The sequence below is a fragment of the Anguilla rostrata genome, chromosome 15 (assembly GCF_018555375.3).
Source record: "Anguilla rostrata isolate EN2019 chromosome 15, ASM1855537v3, whole genome shotgun sequence".
Classification (NCBI taxonomy): domain Eukaryota; kingdom Metazoa; phylum Chordata; class Actinopteri; order Anguilliformes; family Anguillidae; genus Anguilla; species Anguilla rostrata.
Window position 1 is genome coordinate 24,677,589 of NC_057947.1, and position 24,847 is coordinate 24,702,435.

Genomic DNA, 24,847 nt, shown 5'->3' on the forward strand with positions numbered 1-24,847 from the left:
CTTTATTGGTCAGAGGGCCGAGGGCGGCTGCGCTGTGTAAGACTGCGGAGGACCAGTTTAGCGAAGCCCAGTGGAGAATCGCAGCAACGCAACTGAAAAGCTGTGCGCTTCGCTTTACTGTATTATGGCATCTAGGAGAATGGAGACTAAACCAGTGATAACCTGTCTCAAAACCCTCCTCATCGTCTATTCCTTCGTGTTCTGGGTAAGCAAATCCCCATCTGAAATGGGTCTTTCGTGACGAATCTATGTTTGAAGCCGTGATCTACTTTTGAAACGATGCGATAGTGTTTTTAAAAAATATATATATTTCCATGTTTTGCACTGGCACTACTGGAAAACAAGTGCATGTAGCCTACCTAATTCCAACGAGGGCGGCATCATTCTGCTACCGCTAGATGCACTAAATGTATGTCGTCTATTTATTCCTTTTGTTGTTGTTTTCTGAATGTCTTTATTTGCCGATTTGAAAGATTTCTTGTAATCACAAGAATGCCCTCCATTGTTATGCAGTCGTGGTCTGAACATATCCGGAGCAGAATCGTTTCCTCCTTAATGAAATACACAAACAAACAACAACAAAAAAACACATATATTCCGAATACTAGCCGCATATTAATGTGGTGTTTGTTCTGTAACTTGTGACCTAATAAGCGTGAAAAAAACGAAGATGACGGGTCTTAAACCAAAAAGCATCCACGCATGCAAACATAATGGGGTGTTCTCTGCGCCGATGTAATTCGTGCATAGCATCATTGATGGACTTCGGCATTGTTTAACATCATGGAGTAGGCTAAAATCAATGCAGCTAGAACCATGTTAACCGATTGCCTAACTATTTGGTATCTGCTTTGGCACCGCCCTTGTTGCGTTCTCGTTACCTCCCGTTTACGAAGTAGGCTGCTGTGTTCAATCATGTGAACATGATGTGCGTCCGTATAACTGATGTCGTGATTCAAGCTTACTTTCACGGATTGTTGACCTCATAGATTACATAAAACGACAATTGTCCGTCTACAGTTTGTTTGCTGGAGAGAAATAAATTGAATATCGGGGATCGACTTTAGTGCTCTAGCAATGGAAACGGGTACGTGCGGACTACAACTCACAGCACTGCATATAGCCTAGTTCTGGTAATGCAAAACGATATAATTAGGAAGACGGGGCCGAAAGAATTTGAGTTGGATGGTTATTTCCTTAATATTATGCAATATTGAACCAACTGTGAAATCGTGCTTGCAGGCTTGTGTAGGCGTAGTCTATCATGTTGGACTGCTATGGTGCGATACATCAAAGTTATTATAATTAAATTATGCATTGGAATTCGTGTGTGATTGCACAGGTTTCAGGCATCCCGAAGTGAGCTCTCGAGTAAATTACAATGTAAAGAGTAAGACGTTTAGCTATTTCGGATACGAATCATGGTTATGTTGAAGGAACAAAGAACGACCAGTGCTGCAGTATAAATGTATTTAAATAGGCCTATAGAACTGAAGTGAGAATGTATTTATAAAACGATTATAGGGACTTAATGTTCAAGACCAGGCTTGGCAGGGGTGTGTCTTCTGCTGGGAAAATGCCAATACCTGATAACCTCTTCGTATTATTGAACAAAACCTTTATTATGTTTGTTTAAGAAAGGTCTTAAATGTAGCCTATGTCTAGACCTGTGGAAGTGATGCTTAGGTCTAAATAAAATAGATGTATTGTCATGGGCTTGACAAAATGTATTATCCTAGACATTAAAACATAAATCATAACAGAAGTAATTACTAGAAGGTTACGACTGCAAAAGTAATTATAGTCTGTATCAACTGAGAAGTTTTTATGCGGTGTTATTATTTAAGTTATCTAGCATCACTGTGTGTGTGTGTGTGTGTGTGTGTGTGTGTGTGTGTGTGTGTGTGTGTGTGTGGATAGACTATGTATGGGACTAAGGGTCTTAATCTAAGACTGGCAAATAATTCATGACTGAGGAACAAACACTGCATATCAGGTTATCTGTCGTAGCGCTAGTGGATTTATCACTTGTCAACAGGATTTTAACCTTCATTAAACAATGAATTTATCCAAATAGTACCTTGTGTTAGTAGTAAGACAAATCAAGTTTGAATATTTTCTATTGATTGGTTGATTGGTGACCACCCATCTGTGATCATAGCACCTCAAGTCCCCCCCCCCCCCAAAATCACTTTGTGCCACATTGCATAATGCCACAAATGCCCTGTGTGGTAGTGAAAATAGTACCAGTCACAGACTGTGCTCACATTCCTGATGGCAATAGATTTGAAGCACTTGTTAAAATAGACCCCTCCCTCCCACCTCATGTGGGGGCAGAGTTTCATTCATTCATTCATTCATTCTTATTTCTGGTCCTTTGATTCTGAAAGAATAAAAATGTGTCTGAGTTGGTTATCAGAATTCTGGGGAAAACTAATAGTGCAGCAAGATTGAACTGCTAGTTCATGTGGGAACTTGGTAGGGTAAAGCCTGCTTATTATCTTCTGACCAGATCTCCTGAGGTGAAATGTTTTTTGAGATTGAAGTTTCGGTCTTGCCAAGTTCAATGCATCATTACTGTTGCTTTTTTTCACTTAAGAAATCTTTTTAGTGTGTTTAAGAGAGGATTTTCAAAAGTTTTTTATATTTTCCTACTGTAAAAAGCTCATGCTGTGATCATGGAGAGAACAGATTGTCTTGCAAGTGATGCTCAGAAGAAAGCACTGTGAATGCAGTTAAGCACAGCTGCGCAGGTCTTCAAATTGTATGCAAGGATACTGACAGCACGCACTTTTGATGAAAAAAAATACTTTTGGCCATTTGTTGCATTAGCTTTTTATGCAAATTTATGTTCCTCCATTTTCATTTTTTTGAAACTATATAAAGTGTAAAGACGTGTCAGACAGATTCATCTTCTGTGGCTGGTAAAAATGTAAAATACTGCAGGAGTCCCTATGTGACCTTCAGGCTTCCGGAGGTCCTGCAGGTCATCGCCAGAGCAACAGTGAAGTGAGCAGAGGTCAATTCTTGCAAACGGTGTCCATCCCCATGTCCCAAATTTACTACCCCCATGCCTCAAGTCTTCTGGGCTGAATTAAAAAAGAAAAATTGTGGCCAGGTCTTTACATGCCTAAGGCTCAGCATGGCTATTTTGGACCACAGAGGCCTTATCTGTTGTGGACACCTTGTATGCAACTCTCAGGAAGTCAACAGGGCACAGTGCCAAAATGGGCACATAGCTGGTTTTCTGTAAGAAGAGAGCATGTGCATTTGACCCAGCCGAAAATCCCTTCTGGTACCTCTGAGATGGAGACAGCAGACCAGAACAAAGCTGACAACATGGGACTGCGCTTCTGCCAGGGAAAACATACCATTCTTCAGGAAAATTTTTTAAAATCGTTCCATTTTTTAAAATTTTAAAGAAGTTTTTAATCAACGTTTTGTTATTATATTTGCAATTCACATTCAAGGTTACCCAGTATGACACAGAATGAATTAAATACAGTCGACATTTCTGTGTTGCAAAAAAGAAATAAAAGGCTAAAAAAGAGCAGAAGAGGTGCACCATGTTTTTGCAGGAACACGCATGCAGTATGCACAGGACCCAGCGGTTCCTTCCTGTACGTCGGGTGTTAAAATCCATCAAGCCCTGTTCTGGCCTCGTACAGAACACTGTTCCTTACGGGTCAGCTTAAGAGTTAAGTCTCCACTTTCCCATGTGTGCTCAGCAGTACTGCATGTACAAAAGGTCAGGTTCCATCCAAGATTGCACATTTGAGACCCACAAATAATAATTATGTAAAAAAAAAACCGAAGCCTGTAAAATGTTTGCACAATGCGCACCCAGCTAACTCAGTGTAGCCATGGAGAATGGGCCTTGGATTGGGCATGTGACATGGCGGTTAACTCGTTAGCATCTGCAGATTCACCTCAACCACCCCATATGTTTTATCTGAATCTGTCACTGCTGCACTTCCCCTAGTTTCAGGGAAACCATAAGTTTTCCAACTGTTTACGTTGCTCCAGGCTTGGTTCATCTGTCGAAGCTGGGCATTCCACTGTGTTAGACTTTGAGTAGCCGCCACGCTCATTTTAACTGCATCACACGTGAGTCGCCTTGGGAGAGAGGCTGTCTGTAGTGCCTTCCTGAAGAGCGCTGAGGCACGTTCTCATTTTCAGTGGCGACCCGGGGATGGAATATCAGCTCTGTTTCCAGAAGGAAAACACATTAGAGAGTAGAGAGGCCCCCAGTGCTTCCAGGCCTGTCTGGGAGAGGTAGAGAGAAACCGATGGTGAAACAAGGCAGGTTTCAGAGAGAGTGAGGCATTGGTCAATGTTAAAGCGCTTATCTCTCCTGGGGTAATGGGCCAGCATGATACCGTGACTCTGTGACACTGTCATGGGGACTGGGCGATAGAACCATTCAAATTCACAAGCCTGGCTTCCATGGTCTGTGGCCACTGTCCTGGCTTCACCCTCTGTTGCCGCAATGAGCCAGTTTCCCGGAGACGTACTCGACAGATGCTGACCCTCGAGGCACGGGCAGACGCGTGACTGCATGGTGCCATTTCCCCTTCCATGGGAAAACACAGACCCTTTCTGGCCTAGGCAGACAGGAAGGGGGGTGAGCTGACTCGAGAGAAGTGGCCTCAGCACCAGCGACCAATGACGTCGTCTCACCCTGCGCTCATGCACAGCCATGGAAAAAATAGTTCCGACTTCACAAGTGAAAGTGTCGACTCTGAACTAGCAACAAACTACCCCCTTCTGCCCCTAAAACCTGAAAGATACTTCAATAACTTTGGCCATGTTTGCAAAAGAAAAGAATATTGTCACAGATGATGGTGCATTTTTTAGGAAAGTATTTCTGTCGATGCAATGTCAGAAAAAAAGTGTAATGTTGCTGTAGACTAAGACAATCATTCATAGGGCGGGAAAATTTACAGGAAGGTTCAATACTGTTATTTTAAAATTATTTTTCAATTTGATTTATTCCTCGTATTGACTAATGTGTCATGACCTTCTCTTATATATTTGACTTGCAAATATTTGACTAGCTCAGATAACTATATTTTTCTCTGAGTTTAGTGCTCAGTCGGAACAAGTATGTATGTAACCCTGTTCCACATTAACTGACAGCTATGGCTGTTCTAACAGTGTCTCTAATGAAGGTGCAGCTGCCTCTTGGTTCTGAGCTTCTAATGTCATTGTGACCCAAGTGGGGGAAAAAAACCCAGAAAAAACAGACTCTGTTTTTTTGGTTTTGTTATTCTGCTGATGACATTGAAGATACTGTATATATGTATTTTCATAAACATTTTGAGGAGGAAACTGTAAGGGACCAATGCGCCTTGTGCATCTCATGTCACTTGTCTGTATCAAGGTTTTTAAAATATATAATTTAAAATAAATAAAGAGCAGGCTGGCTTACCTGGTCTGCAGCTCTGTTATTGGTACCAACAAAAGTTCTAGTCTCATCAAGACACTTACCAGCACCTCTCACCTTCTGAGTTCTTCTAGGGTCTTAGATGAAGGAATAAGTTTGGAGCTCGCAGATTTTCAGCTTTTATTACAAGCAGACTGCAGACATTTCAACACACAGTGTATTCATCAGTGTCAAATGGCCTAACTGTATATCATTTCCTCATCATCATGTCGAACTGACAGGGCATGAAGAATCAGCGATGTAATGGTCTGGGGTCACACTGGCTTGCAAGCATTGATGAAAGGACCCAGATCTTTGTGTTCCCCAGACGTGTCTGTATATTGAAATGCTGACCTGCTTTGTACTATGCAGGGTGCTGGCTGTGTCTGGAACATCAGGGAAGGTTCTGGAAAGGCTTGGGTTGCTGTACTGTCCCTTTTTATTCTGCATCGAGCACAGTCCTCCTGCCTAAGGGTTCACTCCCTGTTTATGTCCAGAACTGTGTGGAGATATTTCATGTATGGTCCTTTATATTTTTTATATATATGTTTGGGAACTAAAATGGTTGAATGCTGATTTTGAAAGCAGTGCTGATGTAGACTATACTGTGTTAATGTAAAGAAATATAAATTCCTAGAATACATGTAAAAGTTTCATCTTTTGTTGCATTTTCAGGGAAAGAGAAAAGATCCAACAGCTCTAATTAGAATGCTAATACCAGCTGTAAAGAGGCCATACCTTCTTGTTGCCAGAAGGGGTGAAGTATATCAGAAGTAGTATTATTGCTGGGTAATAATCAGCCTCGGCTGTGTGTCCGTGTTTGAGGCCGCCGCTGTCCGTGGTTCTACAGGTCTCCCTGGTTTTGGGCGGGAAGGGGAACACATTGCGATGGCCAAAGGACAGGAGCAGCTGTTCTGTTGCTCCTCACTTCTACAAGCATCACGCAACACTCTGTGGTATTCTGAGAGCTATTCATGCATAAAATACAGTTTAATATCTGAAGATATTAAAGATACTAAATTTGAGGGATCTTACCACACTTTTGTTCAGTCTTTAGGTGAGTGATTTGACCTCGTGTATCTGGCTTACGCATTGTTTCACACTTCTGCAATCTGCCATTTTCTGTACATTTAGGAATTTAATTGGACTTAAATTAGAGCTGCCTCTGCATAATGTGCTTTTTTTTTTTAGTGAAGGTTATAGTTTAGTTGTAGTTATTTTTTTAACTAGCCCAAAGTTGTCCCAAACGTAACTTTAACTTCCATTATCTTCTCATAAATAGATATAACAGTTTCTTTTTTTTTTCAAGAGGACACACTTGACACCATTCAGTGTATTCAGAGCGTAGGCTTGCTCAGAGCAGTTTTTTCTCTGTTCTCCAGGTGGTTTGAGTATGGCAGCTCCATGTGTGCTATATCAATATAGGTGTCAGGATCTCCAAAGCCAATAGTATGGGTCTAACTGAATGAATGCCATTCCAGACCTACTCTAAATCCCTACATCAAGAGATGCAGAGCAAGTGGCCAACATGATCCAATGGCCTGGATCCTGGAGTCCAGTACAGAACATCAGAAGGATTAACAAAGCTTCAGTACACAATCGCACAGCCGAGCCTGTGCCACACATAAGCCTTGTGTATGTAGAGGTCATGAAAGTCTGTCTGATGTGGTATATATACAGTGGACCTTTTTTCTCCCCCGTATACAACACTGTGTATTTGTGCAGTGAGGGAGGCCATTTCAGCCCTTAGTTCCAGATGAATAATATCTTTTCCCAAAACTGCGCATGCAGATATACTGTTTTCTCAGAATGTTAGCCTCTGATTGGTCCGTTCGTCTGAAACGGGCATGGCTGTCACCCCAGTGCCTCCACGTTGAGGACTGAATGTATGCTGGCAAGCACTCTGGGCTCAGGGGTGGTCAGACAGATTTGCGGTGTTGCAAGCTGCCCAAGTCCCCACTGAGAAGGGTACCAGCCTGATATTAGGCCACGCCTCCCCCGAGCTCCTGAGCAGCCCGCAGAGCTGGGACAGTGGAAAGAGGGACCATCATTTGGGTAAAGTGCAGATTAGAGGAATGGAGGGGCTAAGCCTCAGGATTTATGGCTTCGTGCAGAACCGCTGATTAAAGTGAGAGTGGGAATTATGGGGTGGTGGAGGGGGGGGGGGCATGGGGGGTGGCAACATAATTCAATGCAGAGGCAACGGAATTGAAAATGCCACCCAGGGAAGATTCTCTGAAAATCGGGGGTGCCAGTTTTCATTTCATTATTTCTTAGTAAGGCATATAATAAAATAAAAAATAATAATAATTTAGCAATCTATTATCGTTTCGAAAATAATACCTTGGGGAAAGAGTGTACTTGGGCTTACTGCACCAATCACAGCCCGGATCAATGAGGTACTGGCTCATGAATGCTTTTCTACATCCAAGCAAAAATCCTTCCCAAGGGTTTTACCTTCTCAAATAACAAAATTAGCTATTTCTCTTGGCAAACAGTGAAATGAAGCACTTATAAAATGAAATTTGTTCCTGACAAAAAGTGTGTTTTATGTGGCCGTAAGTTCTCAGTGGAAAATCACAGAACTCTTACTTGATCAGTAACAGTGTTTTACATGCACTGATTCACAATATGGTGCTTCATGTGTGTAGCTTCTTTTCAGGATAGATGTGCTCACCAGTTAGCAGATCAATTTAGCCGATCAGTGACTTAAATTAAGTCTAAATAGTGGGAAAAAAAGTTATAAGATGTTGATTTGGATGGACAGATGTGTTCCAGACCCCTTTTCATCTGATTTCTCTTGTCCCTAAGCATCATGGAGAGGCTACAGGTCACATGGATAAAGCCAAGAGGCAAATAACTGGCTTCTCAGCCATGAATCATATTTGCCACTCAGATGCCAAGATCTTTGAACACCACCCCATGTATTTACATTTGTCCTTTTCCCAAAACTGTATACTAGTTCCTGTATACAGCACCACACGCCCCATTTGACAGTTCTTCTTCGTGTATTTTTAGCACAGCTAGTGCCTAAGATCATGCTCAAATCCACCTTCACTAAAGCAGGCGGGTTTCATAACATTATGTAGATTACACTGTGGTTAGAGGTGAAGAGATCGCAATGTGTGGCTAGAGATGGAAAGACCACTGTGGGGCATGATTAACCAGGCAGGACAAGCAATTAGTCCATGAATGTGGAATTTAAAGGGGGCTGAGAAGTCGGTCAGTGGGTTTGGAATCTGTCAGGCCCCACGTAGACTCCGGCCACCTTTGTGTCCAGCTTACATTGGTATGCTAATGAAAGTTGTTCTATAATTAAACTCCAGCCACAGGAAGGGGGGAAGGGGGAGGGGTTGGAGGACGCTAGCAGCAGTTAGCATTGCTTGCACAGTGTCACAAGGGCATTGGTTTAAACCACTTTGCTCGTGTGCTATCGCGCGTATCTCTGCCAGCTGTGGGAAAAAGACACCCTGCTGAGCGATGGGTGTGATCCACTACATAGCGCCTGCAATGATGCGTAAGTGCTGTGGCCTTTAGAGCAGTAACCTGTAATACATCTGCTCCTGTTGCCGTACTCTTTATTATTAATCTTCTTTATGTTTTTATTATTTATTTTGCCTTTTTGTTGTTGTTGTTGTTACATGATCCATCGCTATGCTTTTATTTTTATTTTTAATGCCTGTTATCAAACCTGTGTCCCCCTCATAAAATCTCACACAATGAAACATCGGATCTGACTTTTGTCTCTCAGCCATTTCGCTGTGTTTCCTGTGAATGAAAGTATTGAAGCATTCAGTACTAAAATCTTTCAGTGATTGGTTTGTACATTTTGGTTAGTGATTTGGTTTGGTTTGGGTAACGTTTGTTAACAATTCACAAGGATCTGCTGAAGTGTTTTTTAAGATTTTTCTTGCCTCTAAACCCAGACCCAGAATGTAAAATCAGGGAGAAAATGTCTCCAGAGTATATATATATCCAGTATGTCTCATAGAGTTAAAAACTTTTGCAGTTGCCGTGGTTGTACTTACCACTTTTCCACTGAGGCTGGTTAGCATTTGAATCATTTCTACTCTAGGGCTCCATTTTGTCTCCTTACACTGACCTTACTGACATGTTTTTCTTTTATCATGTTTACACACAGATTACAGAGGCAGGTGCAGTCTCCTGATTTGCCATTGACATTACCTTCAGTTACATTGACTGTTTCAAGTCCTTTCAAATACAATGTGAAAGTGGTGGCACAGAGACAGGGAATTTAGGCAGTTTAGCTGTATAAGTGCGTTAGGAGTTGATAGCTGTCCCAGCCAAGGTTAGTCTTTTTGAGAGCAAATCATTCTGCAGGCTTATTGCTGGGCATTGAACTGACTGTGAGGCCTATTGAGGTTTATGGCAGTGGAGCTTCCCTTCAGCAGGGAGCTACAGGGGAGCTCCGACCCATCGTGACTTTGATTAATGACCACAGGATTTTACTCTGTCATCATTAAATGGCTTGTTTCATCTGTGTTATAAAAGTTGCAATTTCTGCAGAACAAAAGGCAGGGACAGGACTGGGAGAGCTCTGCTTGGGGCTAAGCGTGGGCCTTTTGCGGAAATAGCAATACACGCTCAATGTCAACACGGACGACTCCTTCCGTCTCAAAGAACAAAGCTTATTGTTCCAAGCATATAATTAAAGATCAAGGCTTTGATTAGTTTCAGCCCTGATCTCATTTCTGGTGGGTGTTTTTACCACATTACATGAGGCAAGTTGTGTTTCTTAAACAATTAGCAACTAATTTATGGTAGTTTGCCAGACTCCTAGCCCACACAGCTCCTACGGTAATTTTTTTTTTTTCATCTTTAATGTTTTAAAAAGATATGTGTTGAGTGTTCCATTGGAGTATTTCCTGCACCATCCCCTTGCTGTCACCTCACAAGTGTTCCCCTATGATTCCATTGCCCAGCTTGGTCAGTAGTATCACAGACTAATCCACAGATGTGCATAAAGTCTATGACAGGGATTAGGGTCCCCCACCCTGGCTCAAAGGCATCCAAAAGGGTTATATTTAAAAAAAAATGGGTTATGAAAATCGCAAACCAGGGTTGTTTTTTTTGGGGGTTGTCAAGGGTAGAAATGCTCAAATTAGGATATTAAAACATTCAGATATTCTTTCCATTCTGGTTTTTGGAGCTAATGTGAATATTTGCAAAGGGCTGTATCCAAAGCCAGAATATTTGGAAGCTAGCACAGCAATGTGTCAAGCCTGTGGGTTGTGCACAGAAGCATATGCTTTCCAATTAAAGGAAGGCAAGAAGGAAGAAAAGAAGGAAGAAGATGAGGAGCACAGAACTGAACAAATGTTGAGCAAATAAAATTTCTGCATCGGGGTCACATGACAGTGCTTGTGATGTCACTGGTAGCATTGTTATGTCACCCCGTGGTCTTGCAGGCTGCCCATTGGATCTTCGTTTGTTTAGTACTACATGGAAACTCCAGAGAGCTACAGAAAGTCACTGATGAGGCAGAAATCTTGCTTATGAATGAGCTACTATTTGCTGCTGACAAAGACAAGAGTAAAATATGTATGAGAGGTCATCTGAAGCATTGAGTCTCCATATGAATCTTTCCCCATATGAATAGGCAATTACTCATTGGCAATTATTTTCCACTGTTCAGTAATGATTTAGCTGCCATGAACTCACTTAACTTACTGAAGTTAAACTGGTCCTAAGGTTTTTACGTGCTTGTCAGTGTCTTCTTCCTGTGTGCCTTGTGTTGTAATTAGATGTGCATGCCTGTGACTGTTTATAAACTCAGTGCACGAATAAGCATTCGGGTCTTGAGGAAGGAAATGTCAAGCCGCCTGGTTGATGCCATGGCCAGCATGTTTATAAGATCCTAAGAATGCATAATGACAAATATGGAACATTCATTTACCATCTGGCATGCTGTTCCACAAAATGACTATCTGCAAAAAATAATTCCTGTTATTAATGCAGAATTTACCTTTAGCTAATTTTGCACATATATCTCATTCAACATTTATCAATTTAGGCATTTGGCAGGTATTTTTCACCAAAGAGACTTTTTAAAGTACACTACATGGCCAAAAGTAATTGGACACCCAACATCCAACATCTCATCCAAAATTATGGGCGTTAACATGGAGCGGATCCACCCTTTCCTGCTAAAACAACCTCCCCTCTTCTGGGAAGGCTTTGCACTACATGTTGGAGCATTGCTGCACGGATTTGCTTCCATTCATCCAGAAGAGTATTAGTGAGGTCGGGCACTGATTGGGCGACTAGGCCTGGCTCGCAGTTGGCTTTCCAGTTGATCCCAAAGGTGTTGGATGGGGTTGAGGTCGGGACTCTGTGTAGGCCAGTCAAGTTTTTTCACACCATTCTCAACAAAACCATTTCTATATGGACCTTGCTGTGTGCCCAGGGGCATTGTTATGCTGAAACAGGAATGGGTTTTCCCGAGCTGTTGGGGAAGCACAGAATTCTCAATTTCTTCAGAATTCTGTAGCATTAAGATTTGCCTTCACTGAGACTAAGAGGCCCAGCCCAAGTCATGAAAAGTAGCCCCAGACCAAGGGGTGTTCTGATACTGTTGGTCATATAGTGTATGTGGCCGTTGTGCTGGCGGAATTCGAGGAAAGCCTTCTGTAAAGTCTTCTGTAGTTTACTTTTTTAAATGCATTTTATGAATTGAGAAACCTCAATCAAATCATCTGGGTCAGTGTGCTAATGAAAAGATCTGGTTATAGGATTCCAATGTACATACATTACATTTATTTACTTATAATCCATCATACAGGTGATATGGTTCAGTATTTTACTGAAGCAATTCAGATGAAGTACTTTGCAGTCCCATTTCTATAACCATTCTGCTACACTGCAGTTGAGGACATGCCTTTGACACAGTGGCAAACAAAAACCTGAAGTCCTCCAGCATAATGAGAGCTAAGTAGTTGCCACAGTGACCAATTTTCCTAACGTCAAACTCTAATGCCTGGTTTGTTCTGTGTCCTTCCTGCTTTCATACTCCTTTTTCAGTGAAGCAGAGTGAAGAGATCTGTGATGGTTCTTTGGAGAAATGTGCGATTTTCATGTACATTGTGGTAATGTCTGGTAATGAATGTTCGCTAACGGTGCAGGCATCTTTGGAGCCCTCGAGGAGTGCTTCTTAACAAAATGTTCTCATCTTTTGTTGCTAGCCTCAAAGCATTGTCTCACGCCAGACACTCATCAAATGCATCAGAAGCTTTCATACTGTCACAGGCGGAAAGGAAGGGCATAGTACTGTCACTCTGTAGTGCCTCAGAAACAAAGCTCACTTGCTTCGATCCTACATTTCATAATCCTTTACACTGCCCAAAGTCTGTCTTTTAGTCTTTTAACAAAACTTAAAATCTTTTTTTTTCTCATGTAAATTAGCTTGTTTTAATTTACTGTTTGCTTGACTAGTGGAATAAACCTATTGGCAAATGTTGAAATGAGTCAAACTGTCCCACCTCATTGGCAGTATTTTTGCCTTATGTCTAAATATAAATATCTAAATATATAAGACTAAAATATCTGTTGAGATTGTCTTTTGCAGTGTACTTGTCAGGATTGTCAGATATTTTTTTTTAATCATGTATTTATTAATAAAAATTCATTATCAATGTTTTATCCATGCAAATAATTTGTCAATCAACTCATTCCATGTGCAACTAGTAATTACTCCGGAGAGAGAGGCAGATCTGCTGCATAGTCATTGTGTGTCCTCTGCAGAAACTTCCAATACTTTTCTAGCTCACCCAGCTACCATGAAATGTGTGGCTCTCCTTATCCTGATCTTTTCCTAGTTTATGTGTCCTGTGCTCGATAGACAGCTCTGGGTGGTGTGTTTTCGTGAAGTACTGAGGCAGGCACAGGAAAAAAGCAAAGCAAAGGACTTTCATTATCCCTCTGTGTTTTTTATTCTGCGATGGAGACTCAGATTCAGTCTTTAAAATCTTGTGGAGTGAAGAGTGCCGTATTGTTGGAAGAAGAGAAGGCTTTGCTCCACCCACTTGCAAACAGGAAGCAGCCTCTGCAGCCTCAGGGGGGGAGAGGGTCTCAGTGCCAAGGTCATGACCCTGATGTCACTTGAAGAGCAGCTACATCGCTAAATTTTAAGTGCTCAAAACAGGCGTGCCAAAAAGCCTTTCCTGAGCATTGTGGCTTAAGGCACGGATTGCACAATACCAACTTTATGAGGCCGGGCCATTTGAAATTCTAAAAAGACAAGGGGGGAAGGAGGGCACTGTCTCTGAATGAGAAGAGGCCCTTTTCATTTAGGCTACGCCATGAGCCCAGATGCACACTTTTTGTATTCATTGTCAGGATTCTGGGAGTTGCCCCCTAGTGCAGAGGCCTAAATGTGTGTGACCTTAGTCCCCATGACTGTGCTCATCCATTCTACACACACACTGCACAATCTCATCAGCAAACACAGCTGTCTGAACATGACATCAGTGGTTTATTCAGGGGGAATTCATGAATGAATTGGATAATGTGTGTAGTGGTGCCTTGGTGTAGTTTACCCCAGTCCTTCAAGTCATATAAATGGATAAGAGTGTCTTCAGCACCACCACAGGACCTTGCCTCACCCTTTGTCAATGAACAGCCAGTAAATACCAGTGTCTTCTGCATTAATGCATTACTAATAGAAATCCAATGGCCAGAGTGGAGTAGGTAGAGTTCAGCAGGCTTATAAGCTCCTAGATGTAAAATGGACTGTTTGTGGATTTGTGGGAGTATATGTGTTTCTCTGTTTGTAGATGGATACATGTATGTGTGAATGGGCATTTTACTATCCATGTGATATCTATATGCGATATATGTCTGTGAATGAATGATTTTGTTATATATATGAATCTTGGTGTGTGTCCAGGTATGTTTGTGTGTGTGATTTCACTTTTGTGCGAGTGTGATTATCAGTGTGTATATGTGTGTTCGTGCTTACTTGTGTGTGTGTGTGTGTGTGTGTGAGAGAGTGAGTGTGTTTGTGCTTATCTGTATGTATGTGTGTGTGTGTGTGCTTATTTGTGTGCTTCCTGACTCACTGTTCTTGTCAGTATTGTAATGTGGGAGGACATTAGTAGGACTGTGTGCAGACGCAGAGAGAACAACTCAGCACCTCAGATCTGCTGCTTGCATGTGACTAGTGAGGTGTGGAAGTGACATCATCATTCTCCTTTGTGCACACATACCCGCACACGTACATTTCTGTGGCTGGCAAGAGAAAGTTTAAAGAAACATACTTTATTATTATGTCCAATCCTTTTTTCATGATTTTCCATTATTATAGTGGCCCTGAATTTCACAATAGCTATTTTCAGTGAACTGTATCTGTGCTGAACATTGCACAGGATTGAACATTTAATTAAATGACATTCATTTCGCAGGTGCTGCTATCCTGTGTGACATACAGTGTTAAGAAAGAGTTATTGGAAATGTTTATAACCATTAGTAAGTCACTTGTTTCAACACATGGTAAAACCTGAAATTCAAAATGTAAGGTGTATATATTGCGGAATATATTGTTATTGTGCTTGCCATTGTGTCACAGTGATTTTACAACAATTTTTGCAAAGAAGTGTTTTCCACAGAAATCCAGCAGTTATGTGACACAGTTGGAAGGCTGAATATTACGCAGCAGTTGGGGTTCAGTCACCCAGAGGACTCGAAACTGCACTACGATGAGACAAGTATTACCCTTCCAACCAAAACATTTCTTCTCCCTTACAGCCAGTTATATGTCACCCTGTGGAAATCTAGGATACACATGGCCCAGATACGCCCACGATTAGATTTGGGGCCATGGGGAGATAGATTTTCAGTTTTAGCTGTTCTGGTTGGATTGGCTCAATTTTTTATCGATGCACATTCTGTTCCCACCTCTTCCCACATGACCTTCTCTTGCAGCTGTTCCGCTGCTTTTTATTTATTTTGAAAGCCAAATGCCATTCGTCAGAGGTGGATGACATCGGATGGACTAGCCTGTCATTCTTAGATCCAACCGTCTGCAGTGGGCAGAACGCATTCAGAGCTCAACAGGTGAAGTTAGGAGCAGTCCGATTCCTCCTCCGCACCCCGGTCTCAGCACACTGTGAGGAGCATGAGTCAGGTTCACGGGCACACAGTGGCCCCAGCATAGTGTTAGTCATGTCGTGGGCGACAGAGTGAAGCCCTCCTTCTGTACTCGCAGGGCACAGAGAGTGAGTCTTCCCTACAAAAATCAACACTGTTTTACTGCTCCTCAGGGGTCTTCAAACCCTCCAGACACTCAGCTCTTAAAATTCCATCCGTCCTTTCTGGCCCACCACAATGGCATTTCCATGTGCATAAAGCAGCTATGTGGTTTCCTGGTGTTAACTCAAGCACAACATTCATTCTACAGTTTGTTTGTCAGAAGATGTGTGGTCATTAATTGGGACATGCTGTGGAACGTTGGCATCACCATGGTCGCAGAGCACTATGGAATCAAGGGCTTTGTTTAAAGATAGTCACACCTGCTTGCCTGCAAGTACCATGCAAATAATCAGAACATTAATGAGGTGTGATCTGCAAGTGAAACAGGTTGAGAGCAAGATGGAAAAACTTCATTTTAAATAGTTCAGCCTTAGATACCAGTAAAATGTTTTAAAAGAAATATGGATTCTCATTTACATTGAGAACAGACTTTTTTTCATGAGCGCGGGTTTTGGCGATTGAAAATCTTCTGGGATCTGAAGAAATCAATATTTTCAGTTTGACCAGCATGAAGGTTTTCCAAAACTTTTTTGACACACGCTTGGACTTAATTTCATCCCTGGCTTTCATCATCACTGTTTGCTTCTGGTCTATTGCCACTAGGGGTGCTCTCACACTGAGAATCTGTAGACCGTTTGATTCAAAGATAAGTATTGTGCAGTTTATTTTGTTTAGTGATGCATGTGCAACCTGACAGTGATGTTATCATGGCAGTGTACAAATGTGCAAGAACCACGTGACAGAAGTGGTCTCAGACGCGTTTTGCAACTCATAATGTGTTGCAATGTTGGTCCATCATTTAATCTGCTTTTTCAGAATAACAGGAGTTTCTGAAGCTACAGTATATTGCAGTATAGAGCTTCCACTGCTTCAGCATTGTCTCAGCATTGAGTTCAATTTCCCTCTTCATTTCTGGGCCCATACTCATAAAGAAGCTCAAAGTAGGAGTGCTGATCTAGGTCCAGGGGTCCATATCCTAACCTTGTCCATTGCAAACTAAAGGGAAAAACCGATCAGCACTTCTACTCTCCTAAAGACTGATATGCAGGAAGGCCCGGCGGAAAGTCTGGGATGCCCTCCATCTCTCATGGCTCTTGTTGAAATTATAGGCAGACGCAGCTGATGAATAAAATATGCGGGGTCTGTGTGCCGGGGATTAATAAGTAGCTGCCCAGACGGCGTGGTGAGTTTATGACTGCTCTACGCCACAGGGAGACTGCCGTTAATTGAGTTGAGTCTCCTCTTTAAAGCTTCTCTCAGAGTAGAAGCCTGGGGCTGTTTAACACTCTGTGTAAAGAGATATGCTAAGTTTTGCAAGATATGTCACCAAAAATTGTATATTTTTTGTGCGGTCAGACGTCCCAAGGTCAAGCCAGGGCCTGAGCACTCGATGTTTGTATTTCCTGTATGCTTGTGGTTTAAAAAAAAGCTATCGACTGGTGAACAGCCATAAGCTGTATTTTTTTTTTTGGTCTGAAGCAAAGAGCCCTTTGCTTCTCCAATGTTTGTGTACCCTGAGCTTGCAGGGTGGTCATGTAATCAGGTAACTCAACAGCAAAAGCAGTAGGCTGAAGTAGATTGTAGAGCCCTCTACTGGTGGCAGAGAGCAGTGCTGCCTTTGCAATATCAGGCTCGTGGTGTTCAGCACTTTTAATTCTGCAGCAAGAGACATGCAGACTCAACAATATTGCCTCCAACAGGAACACCCCCTTCCTGCACTTATTGATTTCAATAGCTGCTCCTTAATGGCTTGGCCTCCATCCGAAGGGTTTGTAGCACTTTGCCAAAGCTTGTGACAGGAGGAATTAGCTTCCTTTGAGATGGAAGATGGAAGTTGTTTGTAAAATCAACTGGCGCGCCATACCAACGCTCGCGCAGACAGACACACACAGGCACACTTGTTTGTGTGTGTACATATGTATGTACATGTGTGCAATGTGCATGACAGGGTAGCTCATGGGTGGCAAGAGAACACAAACTATACAAACTATAACACAGACTGCTATGACATAGCAATCTTTATTATCCACCAATAAGTAGGATAGCTTGTCCGCATCAGGTGTGTTGTTGATTTGGCTATTCTATCAGGAACTGTTTCTCTGTTTCATTGTATTATATTGTATTTACAGTGTTGGCACAATCTTATTTCTTCTGGCAGCTATTTTTTTTTTTTTGCCAGCCCGTCTCTATGGCTAGGAGATGCTCGCTGAGTCTGTACCTTGTTGATTCTCAGTTTGTTGTCATTCACAGTACTCTTTTTAAGGCCAGGTAATATTTAATTTTTGCATTTTAGAGGTATCATTTTGTTTTAGTTCAGTCTTGCACTTAATTCTAATTAGGTTGTAATTACGTTGTGGTTTTGTGATCCTGTGCCAGTGTGGTGTTAGTATGTGTTTGCGTGCACAGAACTGAGGCTCAGGACTGAGTGAGGGGTTGTTTTCCTGTGTCCTGAGACCTGGTGCTTCAGATTTTTAAAATACATTTGCCTCTTTCCCCCTGTCCTCTCTGTCTGTCTCTGTCTGCAGATCACAGGGCTGATCCTCCTGGCAGTAGGAGTATGGGGAAAGTTAATGCTGGGACCGTACATCTCCCTGATTGCGGAAAACTCCACCAATGCTCCCTACGTCCTGATCGGTACCGGCACTGCCATCGTTGTCTTCGGTCTGTTCGGCTGCTTCGCCACCTGCCGCGGCAGCCCATGGATGCTCAAACTGGTGAGGAATCATTGCTGTTGACTGGTTTTAAGGAGTACACTCTTCACACACTGTTAGTTAGTTTATGTTTTATATACAATTTGAATTACATCAGGCATTTAGCAGATGACCTTATCCAAAACGCCTTGAAGTGTGTGTATATATAAAGGCTAGAAGAACAGTGCTAGACGTAGAAAGTTGATCGATGAAAACATTTACTGTGGACTAATATGGTTGAACCAGCAGTGGTATGGATATAGGTGTTTAAAAAATTAAATGAATGAAACACAAACCAGCATATGGATCGGCTCTCTGGACTGGAACTGTGCACCACGTCAGGTGATGCCATGTCTGCTTCCTCTCTGCAGTACGCCATGTTCCTGTCCCTGGTTTTCCTGGCAGAGCTGGTGGCAGGCATCTCCGGCTTCGTCTTTCGCCATGAGGTGAGTGTTCCTGCCTTAGGGCCTCAGAATGAATCATGGGTACTGAGGATGCATGAGGGTTGGCTCTCACCTGCTTCACCATAGTAACAGCAACACATTCAACAACCAGTCAGAGTTTATCCGCATGGAAGTCAGCATTAAAAAAAAACAAAAAAATATAAAAGCAATTATAATGATATATGTAATTGCATTTTTGGTATGAAGCTCATGTGTGTTCTTGTGTTGTGTATGAAGCTCCTCTGTTGTGTATGAAGCTGCAGTTTTGTGCCTCTCCCCAGATTAAAGGCACCTTTCTGAGGACGTATAGCGATGCTGTTCAGAACTACGATGGCGAGGACGAGAAGAGCCAAGCTGTGGACAACGTCCAGCGCAGCGTGAGTACCACAGAGAGAGGAGCAGGGAGAAGAGGGGCAGAGAGAGCAGGGGCGGGAAGAGGAGGAGCAGAGAGAGCAGGGGCAGGGAGAGGAGGTACATAGAGAGCAGGAGCAGGGAGGGGAGATTCAGAGAGAGGAGGAGCAGGGAGGGGAGGTACAGAGAGAGGAGGAGCAGAGAGAGGAGGTACAATGAGGAGGGGCAGGGAGAGGAAGTACAGAGAGAGGAGGTGCAGGGAGAGGAGGTACTGAGAGAGCAGGAGCAGGGAGGGGAGGTACAGAGAGAGCAGGGGCAGAGAGAGGAGGTATATAGAGAGCAGGAGCAGGGAGGGGAGATTCAGAGAGAGGAGGAGCAGGGAGGGGAAGTACAGAGAGAGGAGGAGGAGAGAGATGAGGTACAGTGAGCAGGGGCAGGGAGAGGAAGTACAGAGAGAGGAGGTGCAGGGAGAGGAGGTACTGAGAGAGCAGGGGCAGGGAGAAGAGGAATTGATGAAAATAATCTCACTCTCTCCATCCCCCCCCCCCCCCCACCGCCCATATTACATTTACAGTTGCGCTGCTGTGGGGTGCTGAACTACACCAGCTGGTTCAACAGTGTGTACTATCTGGCCAACGGCATCCCTGCTAGCTGCTGCACCAACCTGTCTGACTGCAGCCCTCTGGATCTCCGCAACTCCACCATCGCCCCCAGCAAGGTGTACCAGCAGGTGGGTGGCAGGCCTCTTAGCATCGCGGCTTCTGGTCCCAGGGCTTTGGTCAGGGTTGGTCGGTTCACATTTGACCCCTCTTTTTTTGTTCAATGCATACCTAAGTATAACACTGCCAAGTTTAAACGACATATGCGCCAAACAAAACTAAGGCTACATTCGGCAGAAAAAAACATGACTTTTATCATTCAGGTCAGAATTCATGTATAACAGGATTGATGTCCTTCGCCTCACTGAACGGCTTATTTAATACTCAACCACATGCTGAAAATTTACTTCGTTTCTTGAGTAATACAGACTGCTAGGTGGAAGCCCTTTGGCTTCTTGTGTAGGCATTTTGCATACCGTTTCTACTACCAAACCTACCAAACTAAAAATGTAAATAGCAGCTATACGTGTCTTTTCAGAACTTTCTAGAAATGTTCGAATGTTACAAGGCTATTATCTGAAAGCCAGCTGTTGGACATTGTGTCATCTCCAGTCCTGTTTTCTCAATTGCCCGTGGTGGATTTAAATGCTCCGTAGTTCTCTTAACAAAACGCTGCCACCTGCACCTCCTTTGCCACAGGGCTGTTACAAGCTGGTCACCGCGTTCATCGAGACCAACATGGGCATCATCGCGAGCGTGACGTTTGGAATTGCTTTCTCTCAGGTAAGCTGCAGTCACCGTAGTTCTACTATTCCTGTGGATGTTCTACACTGTCGTCTCTGGTGTTTTAGTGGACACAAGGGGCCTTTATTCTTCCCAGGTACACATACCAGCAGCTCCTGATTGAATGAGGATGGCCTGGAATTGTATTGATATGGGAGATTGCCCCCCCTCCCCTTTGATTATTCATCCCAAAATAGGCTATTACAACTGCAATATTTGTGCCAGGGATCACTGTTAAGGAGGGTCACCGTTTTTTTACAAAGCAGTTTTCCCACCTGATCCCTCAGCATGAGCCTTCTTTGACCGCACGCATTTCACGATCATCACCTCACACCTCCCTAGTCATCCACGATGAGAAGCCAGTCGCCACTTAACAATAATGGATAACTGACAGCAGTGTTCCCACACTGTTACGCGCTGCATTCATTGTGGTGAACCACAGACTTGGGGCATTAGCACGTTTTTAGTGTTATGTCGTCCTCGTTTTTAATCTGTGGGAAGTAGCTGACTCATGTACAAAGCACAGTTATATAACATACAGAAACAATATGGAAGGCTATTCATTAAGAAGAAATGACTTTCAGTAGGAATAGGCTAATAAAATGTCATTGCTTGAACATGCTTAGTGTAAACTTGTCTAGATGAAGAGACACATCTTTCTGTATCGACCACGTTGGATTGGACAAGTATTATTTTCTTTTTATTTTGCTTTTTGTGCAATATTTGTAAGGATTTTCGTACTATCTGTTCTAGAACTCCCCAGTGCAATTGCAGTACTGTTTTCTTGTTCAAATCATTTGTAATTGATGTGGCTGGAGTCAAATTCAGGGGGAGTTTTGTCAAGTCATGTCTGCAGAGTGGATCGAAGCCTTGGTAAATAGGTAGTTACTTGTGACAGTTAATTCTTTAACAATGTTTAGCATTTGAGGTTATTTTATGTGTGATTATGTATAACGGCGTTTAGTGTTTCAGGTTGTTTTATGTGTGCTTGATAGTGTTCTGCATTTCTGGTGGTTTATGTGTGCGCTTGATAGTGTTTGATAGTCTAACTCTGTGCCCAAGCTAACTTCCCTCTTTCTTTTTCTCTCCCTCTCTCTCTCTCCATCCCTCCTGTCCTCTACATGCAGTTGATTGGCATGCTACTGGCCTGCTGTCTTTCGCGGTTCATCACCGCCAATCAGTATGAGATGGTGTAGCACTGAAGGTACATGGTGAGTCTGTGCTCATACTCTCTGTGCTGTAAATATGTAATTCAACTTGTTTAATTTAGATCTAGTAGCACAACAAAAAACAGATATTAAATATTTGAACACAGTCATGACTGAAATCCTGTCATGCTTTTAAAAATGAGAGTCATTACATGGATGCTCACCTGGATAATTAAGACGTAGGATGGTCATGCTCGGAATGAAAAACATACTTAAAAAACGGGTCAGTTTAATTTTTAGAGGTTGTGTCCCATTCTTGTCTCTAGGGGTCAGATTTGAACGTGTCGCTGCTGAGTAAGATTTAAATGACATGTCCTGTCAAAAATGACACGCCATTGGCATTCAGGTGGTTTGTGGGATAACTAGCTGTCATCTGATCCGGCTTCTTCTTCTTCTATTTCAGGTGGATGAGGAGGAAAACCCCACAATGAAAGACTGGGGAAGGGGAGGAGTGCTAGCACACAACATTCTTATTTCTATTTTCCTCTTTCTCTCTCTTCCTCCCTCTCTCCCACCCTTCATTGTATCTTATTGTAGTGCATCATTCCACAGCACTTTGTCATATCTTGAAGTCAAATTTCCTTTTAGGACCTTATCTCCACTAAAAATAAACTGACAGGATTAGAAGGTCCACCTCTGTGGCCACCGAGGCATTGCTGTCTTATGCTAACGATGCCGTGGATGTGCATGTAGAACTGCAGAACAGTCCATAAGTTCATTTGTAGAGCACTAACTACATTTCTATGAAAATGAGAAAACACAAAACTGTTTTCATTCATTTGCTTTTCACGGCCTAAGTATTCAAAAATTAAAGATAATTTTGTGAGATACTTGAAAACAAAAAAGGGTAAACTCCATATAAATAATCTTGTGTTTGATGGGAGATGTAGTCCCAGATTTGTTTTTCTTATCAACACATACCACGTATCTGCTTTCTGCTGCTATATGGAGTACATTTCAACATCCTGGTTCAAAGTAAATACTGCTCAAACTGAAGCTGTGTGAGTTGCTGTCTATGGACGTGTCCGTGTTGCTTTCTGAAACCTCTTTGATTGGGCTGTGTTCAGCTGGGTCCAGCCCTCAGTGATCTCTGCCTGCTCTGTCCCACTCCATCCAGAGGCACAGTATTACTCAGCAAGGGATCTTTGCCGAAATAGCTTGTCCGGTTTGGTCAGTTCATACTGTTCTCTGCTAGTTTAGTACTCTCTATGTCAATGCTGACTTCCTGGTTCCTAGCTTCACTCTGGCATGACAGGGAGAGACTAATTTCAAATTAATGCTAATTTCAGTCATCAGTCATCACCATAACCTGAGTCACTCATACCAGGGCTTGTTGTGATGGATCGTGCTCCAGAGTGATTCTAATGTGGCAGTTAACGGCACTGTTGATGACAAAGAACAGTAAGGGAAGAGTGCCATCTTTGTGTTTTTTCTGATGGTGTTGATGTACACCAATCTCTCATTCTGACTGCAAAATGCAGGTTGTACAGTCCATCCAAATGAACTCATTTTGCAGGTTCACAAGTTTCTGCATTCAGATGCTATGTCTGAGATGTCTGAATCATACATGCGCCCGCTGTTCAGGAAAAGTCTGTCACAGTGTGTGACAGGTCAGGAAGATGCACCTGTTTTCTTACAGAGTGGACTACACCAACAGGAAGTAGTGTTGCCAATACTGAGCAAAATAACCACAGGGAAACGTGAGGAGGAGGAGTCTTATTGTGTCTTACTGCGATTGGCTTAGTGGGCCTTTCATATGGTTACCGGGGGGGGCAGGTGTAGTGATGATAACACTGGTGGAAGAAACCACATTGTCCATCATTCACCAGAGCTCTCTTTAATAGTCCTTTTTTTTTTTGTCTGTTAATTGTCTGAGCAACAGGGTAGGTGATAATGCTAAAATTCCTTTATAAGTAAAAGTAAGTGATAGCAAACAGAAGGATTCAGAGGCACTGCTCAGTGAGGAAAACAAATAAACAGGTGGAATCTCCATGTGAGTCCTGACTGTCTGAAGTTTAGAAAGTCTATTCCAATATAAAATACCTGGAGCTGGCAGCATCACTTCTGAAATCATAGCCTGACAAGCAGAGGTAGGCTGGTAGGAACAGAGTGAATTGGGGAGGGTTTTTTCTAAGAACTGGCAATGGGAGGGGCTGACAATAAGCGGGGCTGACAGTGCGTGGGGCTGATGAGGCTGAGAACACTGAGTCACTGGTGGTGTTATTTATTTAATAAAGCTGTGATGTAACTCAGGCTGGGGGAGATTCACTATACCGCCGTTTGTATCTCTGTGTATGTGTTTATTGCCACATTAAAGTTGTCATGGCAGCTGCAGCTGCTTAGTGTGTTGTGGGTGGATCAGTAATAAAGTATAAGCAACCCCTAGAAAAACACAATGTAGAGGGTAGATTTGTCACTCAATCTTGTGAGAAAAAAAAAACCACACACACTGGACTTGCAAAATAACAAGAATTTGTACAAAAACTTTTTAAAACTGTCATCACCAGCTAGCATGCCAACAAACTATGTTGATATTGTAAACGATTGTGATGTCTGTATTAATAAAAGGGTCATTATAACTTTGAAACTGTTTTTATTACTCTGGATTTTTATATATCCTATACAGGAGGGGTGTCCAGTAAATAAATATGAAAAATTATTTAACTAATCACCTTAAATGAAAAGGTTTTTTTTAAACAGGTCACATAATGCTGGACAAGAACTAAAGCCTGCACACACACACCAGCCCTTCTTCAATACATTCAGTCTGAGCCATGGCATACACCTGCAATGTAAAGATAAGTGCTATAGAAGGTGCAAGGAGGAGTCTGAAATATCACTTTTAGCAGCAAATGGATTTCAAATTATGGGGTTTAATGTAGCTGCAGTAGGATTATTCAACTCTGATTGGGCACCTCTGATTTGCCTCTAAGGTCCTACATGCATATTATGTGCACAGATCATACACACACACACACACACACACACATTCAATACACTGACTTATAAGACTGCTTGTATTATTAATAACTGAGCTCCAAGGAGTCTACTTCACATAATGAAGGGCAAAAGCCTATGTTTT

At 42.5% G+C, this 24,847-nt stretch overlaps 1 protein-coding gene across 1 annotated transcript; it reads left to right on the plus strand.

Annotated features, from left to right (window-relative positions):
- Window positions 1-22: 22 nt before the first annotated feature.
- Window positions 23-24,352, plus strand: LOC135240699 (tetraspanin-7-like). Its single transcript, XM_064310551.1, has 8 exons — window positions 23-205; window positions 18,217-18,405; window positions 18,753-18,827; window positions 19,106-19,201; window positions 19,750-19,905; window positions 20,474-20,557; window positions 21,685-21,768; window positions 22,169-24,352. The coding sequence occupies exons 1-7, from the start codon at window positions 125-127 to the stop codon at window positions 21,751-21,753; spliced, it is 750 nt and encodes a 249-aa protein (XP_064166621.1). The 5' UTR covers window positions 23-124; the 3' UTR covers window positions 21,754-21,768; window positions 22,169-24,352.
- Window positions 24,353-24,847: the final 495 nt, after the last annotated feature.

Excerpts from the sequence above, each read along its gene's own strand:
- LOC135240699 (XM_064310551.1), top strand. The coding sequence starts at position 125 with ATGGCATCTAGGAGAATGGAGACTAAACCAGTGATAACCTGTCTCAAA. Across the intron at positions 18,406-18,752 it reads GCCCATGGATGCTCAAACTG|TACGCCATGTTCCTGTCCCT; the intron begins GTGAGGAATCAT and ends TCCTCTCTGCAG. Across the intron at positions 18,828-19,105 it reads GCTTCGTCTTTCGCCATGAG|ATTAAAGGCACCTTTCTGAG; the intron begins GTGAGTGTTCCT and ends GCCTCTCCCCAG.